General features: G+C 37.3%; 2 protein-coding genes and 1 pseudogene across 2 annotated transcripts; 2 read left to right on the forward strand and 1 right to left on the reverse strand.

The window, feature by feature from the left end:
• Nucleotides 1-331: 331 nt before the first annotated feature.
• LOC117622832 (transcription factor TCP13-like) lies at nucleotides 332-2,647 on the reverse strand. The gene is made up of 2 exons (XM_034353611.1): nucleotides 2,307-2,647; nucleotides 332-2,049 (listed from the first exon to the last, which is right to left on the reverse strand). Exon 2 carries the CDS (start codon nucleotides 1,893-1,895, stop codon nucleotides 765-767), a length of 1,131 nt encoding a protein of 376 aa, XP_034209502.1. The 5' UTR covers nucleotides 1,896-2,049; nucleotides 2,307-2,647; the 3' UTR covers nucleotides 332-764.
• Nucleotides 2,648-7,141: 4,494 nt separating this feature from the next.
• Nucleotides 7,142-8,749, forward strand: LOC117622704 (phenolic glucoside malonyltransferase 1-like). Its single transcript, XM_034353468.1, has one exon. It carries the CDS (start codon nucleotides 7,268-7,270, stop codon nucleotides 8,669-8,671), a length of 1,404 nt encoding a protein of 467 aa, XP_034209359.1. The 5' UTR covers nucleotides 7,142-7,267; the 3' UTR covers nucleotides 8,672-8,749.
• Nucleotides 8,750-14,603: 5,854 nt separating this feature from the next.
• Nucleotides 14,604-19,530, forward strand: part of LOC117621979 — a 20,042-nt pseudogene continuing 15,115 nt past the window's right edge.

The raw sequence follows: 19,530 nt of genomic DNA on the forward strand, positions 1-19,530 counted from the left end.
AGGTCGTTAATTAATTAAAGCCTGTGCCTCTCTTCTTCCCTTTACTTTCTTCTCCATCAGAAGAAGCTTCAACTCTGACGTACATCCTATTCATTGCATCCAGACTCCATCCTTTAATTTCATGTTTGCGTGATATCTAGCTAGCGGAAAGAAAAAGAAAACAATTTGTTTCTCTTTGTTGCTCTCATTATTTCTAGGGTTTTAAATCTTTGTTTGCAGCTGCTAGCTAGATAGAACAATGCATCATATAATCTCACGAGTGTTTAATAATCATCCCCGAACATAGAAAAAGAAGATAATAATCCCAAACTTTAACTTTTTTAATTCTCACTTCAATGAACATAGCACGCAGAGAGATTTAAATACAATAATCTACTGAAAATGAGTTATGAACAGAAGGGTAGCGTCTCACCATACCAAATTACATTCATATATATATAGCAACCAATGCTTCGAATTTATGGCCGAAACCCCTTTTTTTTTTTTTTAAAATACAATTTAATTGCAGATTTGAATGTCATATAACATTATAAAGCAAAATTAAGTAGGAAATCAAAACATATATCTTTAATCTGAAATGAACATTAAGAAGACTGACTGAAATCCGACAAGCATCGTAGGATGTGTTCCTGTACCTTTGCCTGCGCTCCCTAGCTATAGCTAGCCTAGCTCCCAATTTCAAAAGAATCTGAGCCATATGCTTTGTTTCTTATAAAAGGAAAGCTAGCTTTTCACGACTCTTGGAATTGATTGCATCATGTGCATCATCTAGAAGGAGACTCCTGGTCTGTATTTGGCTGATGATGATCACTTCCAGTAGTGTTGTTTGAAGAACGCACAAGCTTAGTCATCATGCTCAAATGGGGTGCTCTCAGGGTCTGGCTATTAGGGTATAGAGTTGGTGAAAGAGAATTTGGCAAGAGGTTCTGAGAAGTACTGCTTGAGCTTAACATATGCATGTGGTTGAATTGTCTCGGATCGATCTCTGCTGCAGCCGCAGCATTATGTGAAGGGAAATAAGATTGTGTTGTAGATAAAGACAATGTGGAGGGCAACGAGACGACGTTAATGAAGTTGTGGAGATCTGCAGTTTGGGATGGGAATCCATGGCTTCCTAATTGAGATAGTGGGAAATTTGAAGGCTGATTATGATCCCAATTATGGTAAGCATAAGGCATGGCATTATTGACAAGACCTGGAAAGAATGGATGATTGGTGCTAATTCTGGTTAAGAAGTTGTTTGATGATGAATTACCATCAACATTTCCTTCTTCCTTTTGGTCTGATCCAGTGCTTATATCTTTCTGATTTTCTTCTTCCTCCTCATTTGTTGTGTCAATTGCAATTTCTTTTGATTTCCCTCTCCAAATAGCATCCGAATTTGTGCTCCAAGAATGTGATCTGGCCGGTGCAATTCCATCACTAGGACCTTCTCCATTATCATGAGATAATTGGGCATGAGCATGGGTTTGGACACCATGAGATGAAGTGAGGACTAATGATGGGTGATTTAGGCCGAAATTCCCAGATGGTGGCAGCGGCAGCGGAGGAAGTTCATCAATTTCGTGCTTCGCAGCGTCAAGCAACCAATCGACAACTTTGCTAGGCTGGTTAAGACCAAGCCTTTCTTGAAGGTCATACAACTGTATAGCAGTGGGTACAGAAAGCCTCACCCGCCGATCTCGAAGCCCTTTTACGGTGCAAACCTTGCTGTGCCTGTCCTTTCCTCCAAAAGCTCTTGACACACGCACAATCCTTGGATCCTTCAACCTTAGCCATGGTGTCGATGGACGCGACAAATCATTAGCTTTTGTTGAGAATTTATTGGCTTGATCATCACGGCTTGAATTGCCTGCTGCTTCTTGTAAATCTGCTCCATTGTGACTCTTAATCATCTTATGTACTCTCTCGTCATTGGTCAACTAGAAGAAGATTTCATCTTTTCAGGTCAAGATAATTTGACTGATGAGATTTCTATTCTCTCTCTCTTATCAACTTTGCTTCATGATATGCTTCTCCTCTTCTCCAAGTACATGTTCTGATCATAATCTGCTTCACCATGAATCGCCAAAGAAAAAAAATTAAAAAAAAAGTGTAGAATTGTTTCATCTACGAAATCCAAAGAAGCTTAAGAGAAGAATAGATCCATAAGCCATGGAAATGTTTATTCAACTTCTCCCAAAGAAAGTAACATTAATATCTCACAAATTAATCGAATTGGGTAATTATCAAGTGACAAATATATGCAGCTAGGTATGTGATGTTTATATATATATAATTATGAAAGTAAAATTTACCCAACTTACATGAAAGTAAACATTTTCTGCTTCTTGTTTTGCAGACCACTTTTTGGTGCTTGAGCACTAGACAGATGACCAAGAAAGACGCAGTGGTTTTGATTTGCTCTATCTCTGACTGTCTCGTTCAAGCTATAAATTGCCTTGTAAATTTGGTAGAGCGCACAACTAATAACTCAACCAGGCGGCCGCCTACAACGTTGAAGACTCAAATATTCTACAGCTGTGTGGAGAATGAGAATAAAAACTTGTTGAAGAAGAAGTAGAGAGAGAGAGAGAGAGAGAGAGAGAGAGAGAGAGAGAGAGAGCCCCGGAGAAGAAGAAGAACAAAAAAGGAGGGCGCCGGAATTCCACCGACCTTGCTCTAAGGAAAGATAAAGCAGTGGCGCATACAGTGCCACGTGGCACACTAGCCCTCAACTCGAATGAAATGTGGGTGCATCTAGCTACTAGTCGATATCTCATCATTTTCTCGTCACGCATGCATAATGTTAAGTAATCAATCATTGTGACAAAGTAACGATTATTAATTTGGAGTAATATAAAATTCTCTAGCTAGATGCTAAAACCACGTTATATATATATATATATATATATATATATATATATATGACACGTTTTTAGGCGACACATAGAGAGTATTACACATTGAAATCAAAATTAGAAAATTCAATTGGGGACCATGCTGCACATTCGAAAGTGGGGAGTCGAGCTTTATCTTCAAGTAACTAAAGGCTTAGATATATCCCTTTCACATGCACGCCTATGGGACTAAGAAAGATGGACATGTTCATTTGGGCAAACCCTTACTAGATTGAAGATTTCTTCCCATATCCAAATAATATGTGTGGTCCAATTTTATCGGTCGATAGCATATATCACATGTCGAACAGTCTAATTATATGTTATGTTGCGTGAGTATTCCCTATCATACATAATCAAATATGGCATAATTAAGTGAGTAGATTAGTGAGAGAGGAGCAAATGGACAAGAAGATTTCATATGGGTTAAGAAGATTAAGTTTGGATTAAATTAGAAAGATATATAGCATAGGCTACAAAAAGTTGTGGTGTATATGGTGTTAAGCATTAACATGTGTATGATAAGGTACTTAAGACAGTGAGAAGCTACCTTATTGGTGAGGGACCAATGCATGCATTTGCTTTTAAAAGACCCACTGAGTGAGTAATGAGAAGAAGGAATAGGACCACACAACTTTTTTCTTGCAGAGAGATATGCACGGAGTAATTCAAGATTTGAGGACCTTGCAGCTGACACACTCTATACCAGCCGTAATATAATCAAATTAAATTCATTATTCATTTCTCTTTTCAAAACCCCCAATTCAACCACTGGATTTAATGATCTCCATCATTCATCCTTTTCCTTTATTATGAATTATTATTAGTTTCCTACACTACATGTGATATATGTGCATATATATATATATATATATATATATCAGAACTTCAAAACCCTAGTTGCAGCAGTCCATCAGAAAGTGACCTAGGAAAAGCAAGCAGGACAATATAAATTGAACTGGCTAGAAACCCTAATTAATTACATATTCCCGAAAGTAAAACTGAGAACACTAACTAACAAGAAAGTAGTAACCTTTTAAAGTTTTGTCCATATATGTACAACTAGTTCTGAATTCTCAGCTGAAGAGTTTCTGTTGAGAGGAGAAAATTAAACAGAGAGAGGCACTGCTTCTTCTTTTGCAGGGGAAGAAAGAGACGGGACAGAAAAGTTTAGGGTTTTCGTCTGTGTGTGTGGAAAGAGCCCTAATCAAACAGGCAGTGGCGGGCATCTCAAGGTCGGGCACAGTAGACAGTACTGCCTCTACTGAGAGAGCTTCACAATATAAAGAGCGTTAGCCCCAATAAATGGTCCCCGGATTCCAGACACAAGTCTTCTGTCACCTCCCGACTCATCACCCTCAACCCTAATCAATACTTAATCTACCAGGAATATGTTAATTATATGCGCATCCCACTAACTATATTCCTTAATCCAAATATTCCAATCGGTCCATATATATGTATGATTAATTAAGATATTAATTCAACAATTAATATTAACAAGAGTATATCAATCATCGATACTTAAATGCTATACCACTAAAGTATAACGGGAGACCAAATGTGAGTATTAGTTACAACCATAATATCCAATAATCCTACTCTGTTATTAAGATTAACTTCTTTAAGGTTCGAGTGTAATTATATATATTTTTTCTTCACTTCTTTCCTGATTTGACAATACAGAATAATTTTTACGAAGGTACAAATATGACACTCTTTTGTGTTAGGGACATTCCAACAATGTGTTACATAATAAAAGGCATCTATTTCCTATTTTTTGTACTTTTGTAGTGAGTAAGAGTATCCCTTCGATTACGTATTTATTCATATGTTTGGATTTTGGATAATATTGATTGTTTTCAATGTTATCCTTTATACACTCTTATAATTCTTATTATTTTTAATAAAGCATCTATTCGAACCAACTAAAAAAAAAAAAGAAAAAAAGAGTACCCCTTCAATTCGAATGAGTTCACTAGAGCATCCACAATCGTGCTCTCTATTTTTTAGTTAAATTTTAGCTAAAAACATATAAAAGTTAGTTTAGGAGCTCTCTATAAAATTTAAACTCCAATCATGCTCTCTAGTTTAAGAAGTCGTAAATGCTATAACTCTTTTTTAATTGGTCCATCTCTATTAAAAAATAATATAAAAAATAGTTAGCATTAATTAAAGGTTTGAAATACTCATTAAATAAAGCAGCATTAAATCATAAGGAGCTACTAGGAGTCCTTTCTCTCTCTTCAGATTTAGGAGCTTCTAAAGGTCTCATTATTTTAGGAGGTGAATAGGGAGCATGGTTGGAGTTGTATTTTTCCAATTCCTCCTTAAAATTTGTCTAATAAAGTGGTTTAAGGAGCCCATTGTGTATGTTCTTAATTAGAGACCAGTAACTAATTAATTTTACAGATAGGGCATAATCAGTAATGCTTAGCAGTCCTAATTAAAAGCCCAAATACCTACTAAGAGGGCTGTTGAGAGTAGGAAACCAGGCCTGATACAAATCCAACAGGCTACTTGAGACCTGATGGGTTTTTGAGTTGAACCACAAATCCAACAGGCTACTTGAGACCAGGCCTGATACAAAATTCTAGATATTAAAATTTGTACTGTTCATATCAACAACTCCCATATATACAAAGCACAGACAACTCTCCCTCCATTACGACGATTTAGAGTTTCTGTTATTTGCAATATCAAGGCATGATTTACAATTTATATTAGAAAGGTGTCTTGTACATTTGAACCATACCATAAAGCTTAATCGTGTTTGATACCCTTATCGTCCCACGAGCATACAACATTCCACTAGTAACCTTAAGCAAGATAGGCCCTCCATATAACTCACCTCATAAACCACTCAGTTTTAAATTTTCTTAATCCAGTTGGTGTACCAATGAGTACAAATATGAGTAATCATGTATGTTTTTAAGACCTTTTAATTCTCTTATTATTTGTTATATAGGTCTACCCAACTATGAGATTGTTACCTACCGAAGATCATGGAAATTTGCCTCAATCTAACGAAGTAATGCAATTTGTTAGTTTAAAAATCAAGTTTGTGTTTTCATTTATAAAACTAGAAAATTTAATGGTGTAACAATTTTTTTTTTCTTTTTTTAAGGATTCCAATTCTACATGGATATTATATCAACCTAATTTTTCCTTTACAAGCATGCTACAAAGTACTAATTTCATGGCACATTTGAACATGGTATTCATTGAATCAGGATTGTTTATAGCTTATGCCTATTTAGAAATATTTGCTTGACATGAAGCTATATGTAATGCAGGATTCACAGTCAAATGATTATGAGCAACAATATAATTCACAGAAGTAATGTCTCCTTATAAAACAATATAATTTGTAGTTACAGCACTTTAAAAATATTGCTTACCAAACATAGAGCTGCTTTATTTTACAGCTAATTATTTTCAAAGCACAATAGAAACAATTTTTTAAAAAATGACAGCAATCTCAAACTAGCCCTAAGTTGATTTTAAAAAATTTATAGGTTGTAGGCGTGCACACACATATATTATTGCTCGAAAATCGTTAAATGCCAATTTGAACATCCAATGTTTGAGTGATTAATTAACTTCCTTAATTCATCATTGCTACAATCAATTAACTTCTTTAATTGACTCAATCATCTTCGGTGTGTTTGGATGAAAAAATTTAAAAATACTAAGAAATTCATAAAGGATAAAATTAAAATTTATGAAAATTAATGTTGTAGAATTTGTAACATTCATTATTGACTATAATAGAGTTAAACACGTAATTTAATGTTTTGACAAAAAAAAATAATACACGTAATTTAACTTTTATCGTCTTATAATAGTGGTGGTGCCATCACATGTGATATTTGTGGTGGAATTGCTAGTGGTAGGGGAATGGCGACGTAGGGGTGTGGGTGCCCATACATAAAATAATTGTCAAAAAAAATATTTAATATATATGCATCTGATCACCGTTATTTTTTATTTTTATTTTTTTTTGGTAACAACATGTGATCACCTTCATCTCCATGGTATGCACGTTGTCTGCCCAAACTTGCCCGATTCCCTAAAGCTCCAGGCTTCAAGTCAAAAGTTACATACAGGTTTGTGGTCCCTTCCAAAAGAATTATTAATTAATTTATGTTCAAAGATATGGAATGAAGGAAATTCAATTGTCGGCAATTAAATAATATTTGAAGTGTAACATGTGTATTTGAATTTAATCATCGTGCTTGTGAACACAAAGTGTTGGTTGATGATGAGATCTGCCCATTCTTCAATTCGATATGGACTGACACAAGTTAACAAATGGCCGGCATTTTTCTCCCTCCATCAGTTATATTAAACCCTTGTTTGAACTTTGCTTCCATGATCCATCCCCAATGGCAGAGCTAAACTCAGTCAAAGTGGTTGAGGTTTGCAAGATTGCTGCACCACCAAGCTCATCAGCTTGCTCAGCCACATCACCACCTGAGGCCCTTCCTCTAACCGTGTTTGATTTGCTCTGGCTCAGATTTGAACCCGTCCAACGCCTTTTCTTCTATCAAATCTCTTCTAATTCCTTTGACACCACCACACTCGTTTCAAAACTCAAAGCCTCGCTCTCTATCGCCCTCCAACAATTCCTACCACTAGCAGGGAACCTCACATGGCCCCAAGACTCCCCCAAGCCCATTCTCACTTATGTCCATGGCGACGCCGTTTCACTTACCATAGCCACAGCCCAATCTGCCGACCATTTCGACCATATTTCAACCAACAACCTTGATGTTGAAAGCAAAGAATACCACCCTCTTATACCCCAGTTGGCTTTCTCGCAGGAAAAAGCCGCAGCCATGGCTTTGCAAGTCACTATATTTCCTAACCGCGGATTCTCTATTGGCATTGCAACTCACCATGCAATCCTAGACGGCAAGACCTCAACCATGTTCATGAAATCATGGGCTCACATTTGCAAACATGTTGATGATGATCCATCCAGTTTAATGTTACCGGATCAGCTGAAGCCATTTTTTGTCAGAAGGGTCATCCGAGACCTGGCCGGGCTAGAGGCGGTTTACTCCGACGAATTTCTAAGTATGGACGGACGTTCCAACAATAGAAGCTTGATGCCTTCTAAATTTAGAGCTCCAGCTCCAGATTCAATTCGAGGCACCTTTGTGTTCACACGCCCAAAGATCGAAGCACTGAGGCTTTTGGTGAAAGAGAAGAACCAACAACATGAATATCAATCGGTTCAAAAATATTTGTCCACGTTTTGCATAACATGTGCCTACACCTGGGTTTGCTTAGTGAAGGCAGAAGAAATACAAGGCGGAAAAGCATATATGGGGTTTACCGTGGACTGCAGGTCTCGCTTAGATCCTCCTATCTCTTCAAATTACTTTGGGAACTGCTTAGTGATTCGTTTGGTGGTTGCAGAAACAAAAGCGCTTTTAGGTGAAGATGGGTTGACCGTGGCGGTCAAAGCAATTTGTGAGGCTGTGAAAAGCTTGGACGATGGCGTTTTGAGTGGGGCAGAGAATTGGATCAAGCCCTTGTACTCTGTGGGTGGTGATGAGAAAGTGCTTTCAGTTGCTGGCTCACCCCGCTTTGAGGTTTATGAAACTGATTTTGGATGGGGAAGGCCAAACAAGGTTGAGGTCGTTTCCATTGAAGGCACAGGAGCCATGTCAATGTCTGAATCTAAGGATGGTGCTGGTGGTGTGGATGTTGTCTTGGTTTTGGAAAAAAATTCCATGCAAGTTTTTGCTACTCTGTTTGCCGAAGGTCTTGCCAACCTTTGAAAGCTAAATTGTTGAGCATTGTTTCCTCATTTCCACATTCAATTTAATTAGTCGTCTATCCAATATAATTTTTTTCTTATCACAATTTTTTTCTTTTCTTATCACAGTGGTTTGTGGCCCTCCCCCTTCCCCCCTGCTTTATTTCATCCCAATCTAACCCCCAAAAAAAAAAAAAAAAAAAAAAAAAATGATGTATGTACACTTCAAAATCCTATGTGTTGATCTTAAATCAAAATTATTTTACATTTCAAATTAAACTACAATTAGAAATTCATGCCTTGCATATTAAATAGCAGAAATTGTCAAATTTGACATATGCGTCTGACCATTATAATATTACTTGTGATCAATTTTGCCCTACTCCCTAATTGTGGATGTGGTTACTATTTCTTCCAAACAAGTTGAAAAGGAAAATTAAAATAGTTGAACTAATTATTCCACTTTGAAATTTAAAAATTGGTGCTTGTAAAAGAAAGTGATGAATGATGACAAATTAGTTGAGATTCAACGAGCTGCTCCATCGTAAAGAAAAGGAAGGGGGAGCACCTAGATCAATCAGGTAAATGCTAGCTTTCCGACAAGCCATCTCTGATTGCGCACCGGAGAATTTGGGGTTTAAAGGGGCCGAGTTCACCTGATACAGTACCAGAGTTGGCGGCATCAAAGAGAGGCTTGATTGAGCTCTTGCTAATTTCTCTGCCAGGATATGTTTTAATTTTGCTCTCCATGTACCACTTTAAAAGAGTAATTAAAACTACAATTAGATTAGAAATTCATTGTCTTGCATATTAAACAATAGAAATTGTCAAAATATTTGACATATGCCGCGTGCGTCTGACCTTTATACTTGTGATCAACTTTGTCCCATTCCCTAAATTGTGGGCTACATTCTCTTCCATTTTAAGACACTATATAGTTTACTAATTTGGAAGATAGGAATACAATTTCACCTAATTAGCATAAGGCCAAAGACAAAAAAGTAATACTAATTTTACAATAATGGAAATAAAAAAATTTAAAATTACACACAATGCCACTCCTTTAAAATCAAAATTAGCATAAGGCCAACAACCACCACCTGCCGCTGGACAACCTCCTTTCGGCTAGCTGCCACCGTCGCCGGTCAACCATCACCACCTACCGCCGGCCAACTGCCACCACCGCCGCCGCCACCGGCCAGCCACTACAGCCGGTCAACCCACTTCCGACCAGCTGCCACCACCGCCGACCAGCCGCAGCAGCCTACCGCTACCTGCCGCGGCCCATCTCCGACCAACCAGGGACTAACTCCATTGCCCTTTATTCACCCCAAAAAAATAGAAGAATTTGTGTCATTAAAGGGATTTGAACCTTGACCCTCAAAGAAGGAAGCCTCACTCACAAACCACTACACCAAACTTGTTTTTGTGATATCTATTCAATTACACAATATTTATATAAACAATCATTGATTAAAAAAATAAAAATATTTCAACACAGATTCATGCAAAAACTGTAAAAAAAATTTTTTTTTTAAAAAAGTAAAACAAAAACAAAAACAAAAACAAAAACTACAAACAAGACCATCAAAAGGCCTCGTAAAAGAAGAATTACAAAAGAAAATTTTCGTGGCAAACAAACCAAAGAAAGAAAAGGCCAACACAAAACAAAAGAAGAAAACAAAGAAAGGTAAAGCAAAAAAATAGCTGGAGAAGAAGAAGAGGAAGATGAGGTTGTTGATTACAACAATGATGTGGTCAGCCTAATCTAAGAAAAGATTTGTTATATATTTCTATTGTCATATAATCTTATAATAAGATGCAACAAACGGAAATGGAACAGGAAATTGCACTGCAGTTTTTGATCAAAAACTACAACAAACGGAAATTGCAACGCAGTTTATGACAACATTTGCTCAAATTTGCAAAGAAACCAAAAGGCAAAGCCATGATCAAAGTACTAAAACTAAATTCAAAACACATTTAAGTCGATGAGCAGTTCTAGCATTCTCATAGACCTGGAAAAATTATTCTAAAATTGAAATATGGAATAGGAAACTGCATTGCAGTTTCTGATAAAAAAAATGCAACAAACAGAAATTCAGTATAGTTTATGAAAAAAAATATGCCCAAAAGTGAAAAGAAACCAAAAGGCAAAGCCATGATCAAAGTACTAAAACTAAGTTCAAAACACATATAAGTAGATGAGCAGTTGTAATATTCCCATAGACTTGGAAAAATTATTCTAAAATCAAAATAGGGAACAAGAAATTGCACTGTAGTTTCTTATCAAAAATTGCAACAAACTGAAACTGCAACGCAGATTATGACAACATTTGCTCAAATTTGCAAAGAAACCAAAAGGCAAAGCCATGATCAAAGTACTAAAACTAAGTTCAAAACACATTTAAATCTATGAACAGCTGTAACATTCTCATAGACTTGCAAAAATTATTATAAAATTGAAATATGGTGCAGTTTCTGATCAAAAAATGCAACAAATAGAAATTGCAATGCAGTTTAAGAAAAAAAAAAATTCTGCTTAAATATGAAAAGAAACCAAAAGGCAAAGCCATGATCAAAGAAAAAACTAAGTTCAATACACATATAAGTAGATGAGCAGTTGTAACATTCCCATAGACTTGGAAAAATTATTCTAAAATCAAAATATGGAATAGGAAACTGCATTGCAGTTTCTGATAAATAAAAAATGCAACAAACAGAAACTTCAGTGCAGTTTATGAAAAAAAATATGCCAAAAAGTGAAAAGAAACCAAAAGGCAAAGCCATGATCAAAGTACTAAAACTAAGTTCAAAACACATATAAGTAGATGAGCAATTGTAACATTCCCATAGACTTGGAAAAATTATTCTAAAATCGAAATATGGAACAGGAAACTGCACTGCAGTTTCTTATCAAAAATTGCAACAAACGGAACTATAATGCATTTTATGACAAAACATCTGCCCATGTTTGCATAGAAACCAAATGGCAAAGCCATAATTAAAGTACTAAAACTAAGTTCAAAGCACATTTAAGTCGATGAACAATCATAATATTCCCATAGACTTGCAAAAATTATTCTAAAATAGAAATATGGAACAGGAAACTGCCCTGCAATTTCTGATCAATCTACTACAACACTAACAAAACAACAACCCAAAAACTTCATGAAAACAAGCATTGAATGACAGTTGCAAAGGAATATCCACTAATGAAACAATTGCATAATTTTCATTAACTTCAAAAAACATACCTCAGCAGCAGAACAATTGAGCTTCACATCAAAATATGAACAATGCAATAGAAGAAGAAGATCGAAAAATATACTGCAATTTCTAGAAAAACCAAAAGTTCTCATATGTGCAAAGAAAACTGATGAGGCCTTATATGTACAAGTAAAATAACAAATTTTAAAATTTTAAAATCCATAAATTAAATAAAAATCATCCTTAGTGGCATCACTTACATCTATGTTGCATACAAAAGAAAATTGAAGATAAAAAAAATAATAAAGCAGGTACAATCATCAACAAGCAGCAATCAAGAACTCAAGAAAATACAATCATCAACTAGCAAAAAATTCTAGTAAAATAAGTACAAAAATAATATATGAAAATTTCTACTAAAAACAAATTATATATGGAAAGCATTGACAAATTAGGGATTCACCTTCTGATTTGCTTTGTTTCTTCTTGCAATCATTTCATGGCTTGAAATTCCAAGTACTTTGTAATATGAGAGAGATGGGGTGGCGTGGAGTGGAGAGGATCAGAGAGAGCACACATTTTGGCCTTGGCAAAGGAAAGAATAAGTTGTAATGAGTGAAGAAACAATTTGGGCAAAGAAAAAAATGATCAATTTGGGCAAATAAAAGAATAATCAATTTGGGAAAAGGAATGTTGAACCTTGGTTACCTAAGAGAGGAGAGCACGCCTTCTTGTTTGTTGGGAACTTGGGAGAGGAAAACAACCAGTTGGAAACTTGGGAGAGGAGACCAACGTTTTGTTAGGAACAAAAACTCTGCCTACAGCCATCTTGTTTATCTTGATCTCCTGCAAAGAGAGGCCGAAGAGAGATGAGGAGGCTGTGGAGTCGACGAGGTCGAGGAACTAAACTCCCGTGAGGTTAACCTCAACTTCCAGCAGAGAGAGATTGATGAGAGAGATCTAATTTTGGTCAGGTTTTTAAACAAAAAAAGTAAAATTACATTTTAACTTTGTAATTTAGACATGCGCAACGAATTTAGGTCCCTTTTTGACTTAACTCAAAATAACAATTTTTTCTTAAGTATTAAAATTCAAATAAAAATATCCAATATCTCAAATACTAATTAATAAATTTACTTATCTCCAATACCTAATTTTTCTTTCTTTTTAAGATTTGTCCCCCTATCTGATCGAAAAAAAGGAAAATTAAAATAGTTGAACTAATTGTTCCACTTTGAAATTTAAAAGTCGGTGCTCGTAAAAGAAAGTGATGAACGATGACAAATTAGCTGAGATTCGCAATCTGATTAATTAATTAATTAATTGGATATGCGCGTGCTAGAACCCACCAGCTCGGTCCCAAAGAAAAAGATAAGGGAAAGGACATCACCAACCACTCACTTTGCTGGCAGCCATTAAAACAAGAATTAACCTCAACATCTCAACGGGTGACTGGGTTGGTGGTGGTGTGGTGGGGGGCGTTGGGTGTGTGTGTGTGTGGGAGGAGGCGGGCTGGGTGGGGTAAGGAAGAGAGGCAGAGAGAGATAATTTTCTTTTGATTTTTGATTTATTTATTTTGATTATTTAAAATAAAACATTTTTTAATTAAGCAAATTGACAGAATTGAGGAATTGAATTGTATTTGTTAACTGCTGCAAATGCGATGTCGAAATAAATCTGTTAAAAGTAGAGTAGATCGACGTAGATTCACCAAAAATCAAAGAACACCAAAGATCTGACCGGATCAGGGGAAGACTCCCAGGTATGAAGCTTTTTCTCTCTTAACAACTAGGGTTTTTTTAATCTAAGATTTGAAAATTATTTAGTTGGATATGCACAGTGCACTGCCAACTATCACTAGGTCTAATTGGTTAAATATTGCCACCGAGTATTTTGGGAACTGCCTAGCGGGCCGTGCAGTAGTTGCAGAGAGAAAAGGCCTATTAGGAGAAGATGGGTTGGTTTTGGCTGTAAATGCAATCACTGAAGTCATAAAAGGTTTGGATAAGGGGCTGTTGAATGGTGCAGAGAATTGGATTTCAACTTTGTACCCTGATATGCAAAGCACAGATGTTAAGTGCTTACCATTGTTGGCTCAAATCGGTTTCAGCTTTATGATACTGATTTTGGATGGGGAAGACCAAAGAGAATAGAAGTCGCGCCTATAGATAAATCGGGGCCGATCTCTTTATCAGATAGCAAGAATGGTGGTGGAGGTGTTGAGATTGGGTTGGTTTTGAAAAAACAATATATGGATGCTTTTGCTGCTCTGCTTGCTAAAGACCTGTGAAACCTTTGCAACCAGCCTTTTAAATCCATTCTTCTCCTCAGATATGAGCGTAGCCGGTTAGAGTTGATGTGCTCCCAATTCTGCAGTAGAGTTCGAATTATTTTTCTGTAATTTAAATTAAATTAAAATAAAATATCAATTGTATAAAATAAAAAAAATCCATTGTTCTCCTATGGATTTTGTTGTGTTGGTTTACAATGGCTGTTTGTCTCTTTCTTTTTTTTCTTTTTTTCTTTTTTCTTTTTTTTGTGTTGAGAAAATGGCTCTTTGTTTTTTGTTTTTATATTTAAAAAAAAAAGTATGAGTGATAATTTAAATTACTCAAAATTAATTTAATTTATAAAAAAGTATTCGAATATCGGTGTAAAAAGGGGGGGCTGCCGTAATGAGTCGGGTCGGGTGAGACCGACTGATCGCACCCTTTGACCATGCTATGCTGGCCAGAACTTCGTGATCCGTGCCACTTGTGATCGGGTCCAGAACCACGGCTCCAGAACCACAAGAAGTTCCATTGCCCCCAGCCACACCATGGTTCCTTCCTGAGATAACTTTCTTTGACCTATTCTGGCTAAGATTTCCACCTTTTCAACGCATATTCTTCTACGAATTGCCTCCTTCCTCTGACCCAACACCACTCTTCTTTGATTCCATACTTCCAAAACTCAAAGCCTCGCTCTCTCTCACCCTCCAACACTTTCTATCTCTGGCAGGAAGCCTCACTTGGCCTCGAACTTCCCACAAACCCATTCTCAATTACGTCCAAGGCGACGCCGTTTCACTCACAATAGCCCACTACTCTGATGATCATCGTGCTGATTATTTCGATCATCTTTCAAGTTGCAATGAATTTGTTGAAGCCATAAAATACCATCCTCTCGTGCCCAAGTTGGCAATATCTCATGAAAAAGCCGCAGCAATGGCCTTGCAAATCACCCTCTTTCCTAGCCGTGGATTTTCAATCGGAACATGCATGCACCATGCAATCCTAGATGGAAAAAGTTCAACCCTGTTTCTTAAATCATGGGCTCACCTCTGTAAACATGGAGGATTATTGTTACCAGATCAGCTAAAACCATTTTATGGCAAAGTCATCAAGGACCCTGCTGGGCTGGAATCTATCTACTTGAACCTGTTGAAATATAATCCTGCAGCTGATTACTTAGAGCAGAAGCTATTATCTATTTTTGTTCTGTTTTGGTCAGCTTACTTAAGTGATGTAATGAGAGCCATTAGATCATAGTCTAGGTGGATTCTCTAGCTTAGATTTGCAATGACAAGTGTAAGCATCCTACTGGATGACAGCTGTAATTCTGTTAGGAGAGAATCACAATTCTCTCCTAGCAGTCACACTATGTAAGCTGCAGTCTCTGTAGAAATCAATAGAACAGTACATTTTCTATTTCTTCCTCTTTCTCTCTAACCAAAAATATACTTCTAGATTACTTCTTCCAAATCTGAAATACAGAGAAACACTCTGAATGATAACATGGCCTCAGAGCCAGGTTCTGATTGATTTTTGGGCGTGAATCTGTGAAGAAGGAGCTGGTGCTTGGCTGAGCTGACGATTGAGCTCACTCAAAACTTCACGAAGCTTGTCTAGCTGCGTCTGATGTCTAATATGGCAGGATCAAGCTCTTCTGAGCTTCGTACACCAGTATTCAATGGAGAAAACTATGAGTTTTGGAGCATTCGATTGAAGACCATCCTGAAATCTCATGGACTGTGGGATTTGGTTGAAAATGGCTTTGATGCTTCAGATCCAATGAAGGAGAAAGGAAAGGAAGAAGGATCTAAAGCTGCTGAAGAAGAGAAATCTGTAACGGCTGAGACCTTGATGAAAGATGCTCGTGCACTTGGACTGATCCAAAATGCAGTCTCAGACCAGATTTTTCCCAGAATAGTGAATGAAGAAACCTCAAAAGGTGCATGGGATATCTTGAAGCAAGAGTTTAGAGGTGATAAACAGGTAAGAAGTGTGAAACTACAAGGCCTACGTAGAGAGTTTGAATACACTTGTATGAAGGATAGTGAATCATTTTCTGTTTATGCTGCTAAACTGTTTGATCTGATTAATCAAATGAAGAATTATGGTGAAGAGTTACCTAGAGAAAGAGTTGTGCAGAAATTGCTTATTAGCTTGCCTAGATCTTATGATTCTATATGTTCTGTGATTGAGCATTCAAAGGATCTTGACACTCTTGAAATTCAAGAAGTGGTTGCATCTCTCAAGAACTTTGAGCTCAGATTAGATAGGCACAATGAAAATTCCACAGAAAAGGCTTTCACTAGTCTGAACATTGAGAGTAAAAGCTCTAAGAATGGAAGTTCTTCTGGAGGTAACAAGTCTCAGAAGAACTTGAAGGAAAATGGGAAGAATTGGAATAACAAGTCCAATTCAAATCCCAAACCAAATGCATCAAATGATGGAACTAAAACACCCTGCAAGCACTGTGAAAAACTGCACTATGGCAAGTGCTGGTTTGAAGGAAAACCAAAATGCAGAGGATGTGGAAAGTTTGGTCACATGGTTAGAAATTGCCATGACAATCAATCTGTGCAGAAGGTGAACTATGCCAATCAGGTTGAAGAAACTGGAACATTGTTTTATGCATGCAATGCTGTGACAGATGTGAAAATGAGCAACTCTTGGTATGTGGACAGTGGTTGTAGCAACCATATGACTGGAGATGAAAGGCTACTGATAGACATTCGAAGGGATGTAACTTCCAAGGTGAAAATGGGGACTGGAGAGACAGTTCAAGTTGCAGGAAAAGGTACTCTTGTGATAGAAACCAAAACAGGCAGAAAACACATTCAAGAAGTGATGTTGGTGCCTAGTTTGGAGGAGAACTTGCTAAGTGTTGGTCAGATGATGGAACATGGGTATTGTTTAGTATTTGGAAAGGGAATGGTGACAATTTTTGATGATTGGTGACTGCAAAATCCTATAGCTAAGGTTCCAATGACTAGCAATAGGTGTTTCTCTCTCACAATGGTACCTGCTACTCAGTTGGTGTTGAGAGCAAGTGTGACTCACAGTTTGCAGACTTGGCATAAAAGGCTGGGTCATCTTAATGATCAAAGCATCAAGATGCTAGCAAATCAAGACATGGTTCATGGACTGCCTAGTCTAGAGAAGGATTTAGCAGTGTGTGAAGGCTGCAAGCTGGGAAAGCAGCATAGAGACTCATTTCCTGCAGAATCTACTTGGAGAGCTCAGTTTCCACTTGAATTAGTTCATACTGACATCTGTGGTCCAATGCAGATAGCATCAATGTCAAAGAATAGGTACTTTCTGCTATTCATTGATGACTATACAAGAATGGCTTGGGTTTATTTTCTCAGAAATAAATCCAATGCTTTTGAATGTTTCAAGAAATTCAAAGCAATGACAGAATTGCAGAGTGGACACAAAGTGAAATCACTTAGAAGTGATAGAGGTGGAGAATTCATGTCAAATGAATTCCTTGCATACTGCAGTGAGGCTGGAATACAAAGGCAGCTGACAGTGGCATATTCTCCTCAGCAAAATGGAGTTGCTGAGAGGAAGAACAGGACAGTGATTGAGATGGCAAAGTCTATGCTACATGAAAAGAGTCTCCCTTATGAGTTTTGGGCAGAAGCTGTTCATACAGCAGTCTACCTTCTCAACAGGAGTCCTTCTAAATCTCTTGAGAAAATGACACCATTTGAGGCCTACACAGGAAGAAAGCCAGGTATTGCACACTTGAAAGTGTTTGGATGCCTATGTCATGTGCTTATTCCTTCTGTTTTGAGACACAAGTTGGAAGAAAATAGTCACAAATGCATTTTTGTGGGCTATGGATTGTGTGAAAAAGGCTATAGACTGTATGATCCTAAGACTAGAAAGATTATCTTGTCTAGGGATGTCTATTTTGATGAAGAAGCCTCATGGAAATGGGAGAATCCTAGCAATGCAGATGTGGGAGTACCTATGCCAGATGGAAATCAAGATACTGCAGAAACTGAACAGAGGGTATTAGATGATCACTCTCAGTTCTTGGATACTCAAATGCAGATGGAAGAAGAAATTGCACCTCAAGGGGAAGAAATGCTTGAAGAGACTCAAAGGCTTGATCACACACCTCACAAGTGGAGGAGTATTAATGACATCATGGCACAATGCAACATGTGCATTGTAGAACCTGACAGCTTTGAAGAAGCAGATTTGGATGAATCATGGAGATGTGCAATGGAGGCTGAATTGGAGATGATTGAGAAGAACAATACTTGGAAATTAGTTGACAGGCCATCTAACAAACCAGCAATAGGTGTTAAGTGGGTCTACAAGGTCAAACTGAACCTAGATGGTACTGTGCAGAAGAATAAAGCTAGGCTTGTGGCTAAAGGCTATTCAAAGAAGCCTGGAATCGACTATAATGAGACATTTGCCCCTGTGGCAAGACTTGACACCATCAGAACTTTGATAGCCCTTGCAGCACAAAAGGAATGGAACCTATTTCAATTGAATGTGAAGTCTGCTTTTCTCAATGGCATTCTAAAGGAGGAAGTTTATGTTGAACAACCTCAAGGATATGTTCAAGAGAGCAAGGAAACCAAAGTGTTCAGGTTGAACAAGGCTCTATATGGACTGAAGCAAGCCCCAAGGGCCTGGTATGATGAAATAGATGCCTATTTCAACACTGCAGGTTTCAAGAAAAGCTTAAGTGAAGCTACTCTCTATATCAAAACAAGTGACACCTCAGGTATTATCATTGTCTCACTCTATGTAGATGACATTATATATACTGGAAGCTGTCCTAAAATGCTTGAAGAATTTAAACAAGATATGATGCAACACTATGAGATGACAGACTTGGGTCTGTTGCCCCATTTTCTTGGCATGGGAGTGGAACAAACTGACAAGCATATTTTCATTCATCAAAAGAAATATGCTATGAAACTTCTTGAGAAGTTTGGAATGAGAGAATGCAAGTCAGTGGCAATCCCATTAGTGGTGAATGAGAAATTGTGTAGAGAAGATCAAAGTGAAGCAGCAGATGAAAGTGAATTCAGACAGATTGTAGGAAGTCTCCTTTATCTGACTGCCACAAGACCAGATGTCATGTTTGCATCTAGCTTGCTTGCTAGGTTTATGCACAATCCCTCAAAGAAACACATGGGAACTGCTAAAAGGGAGCTGAGATACATTCAAGGCACATTGGATTTTGGAATTGAGTTTGCAAAGGGGAAGACAGCTACTCTAATTGGGTACTGTGACAGTGACTGGGCTGGGAGGGAGGATGATATGAGGAGCACCTCAGGATATGCCTTCACACTAGGTTCAGGCATGTTCTCTTGGGCTTCCATCAAGCAAAACACAATTGCTTTATCTACAGCCGAAGCTGAGTATGTGAGTG

The sequence above is a fragment of the Prunus dulcis genome, chromosome 3 (assembly GCF_902201215.1).
Source record: "Prunus dulcis chromosome 3, ALMONDv2, whole genome shotgun sequence".
NCBI lineage: Eukaryota > Viridiplantae > Streptophyta > Magnoliopsida > Rosales > Rosaceae > Prunus > Prunus dulcis.

Coding starts and splice junctions, on each gene's coding strand:
- LOC117622832 (XM_034353611.1), bottom strand. CDS start 1,895: ATGATTAAGAGTCACAATGGAGCAGATTTACAAGAAGCAGCAGGCAAT.
- LOC117622704 (XM_034353468.1), top strand. CDS start 7,268: ATGGCAGAGCTAAACTCAGTCAAAGTGGTTGAGGTTTGCAAGATTGCT.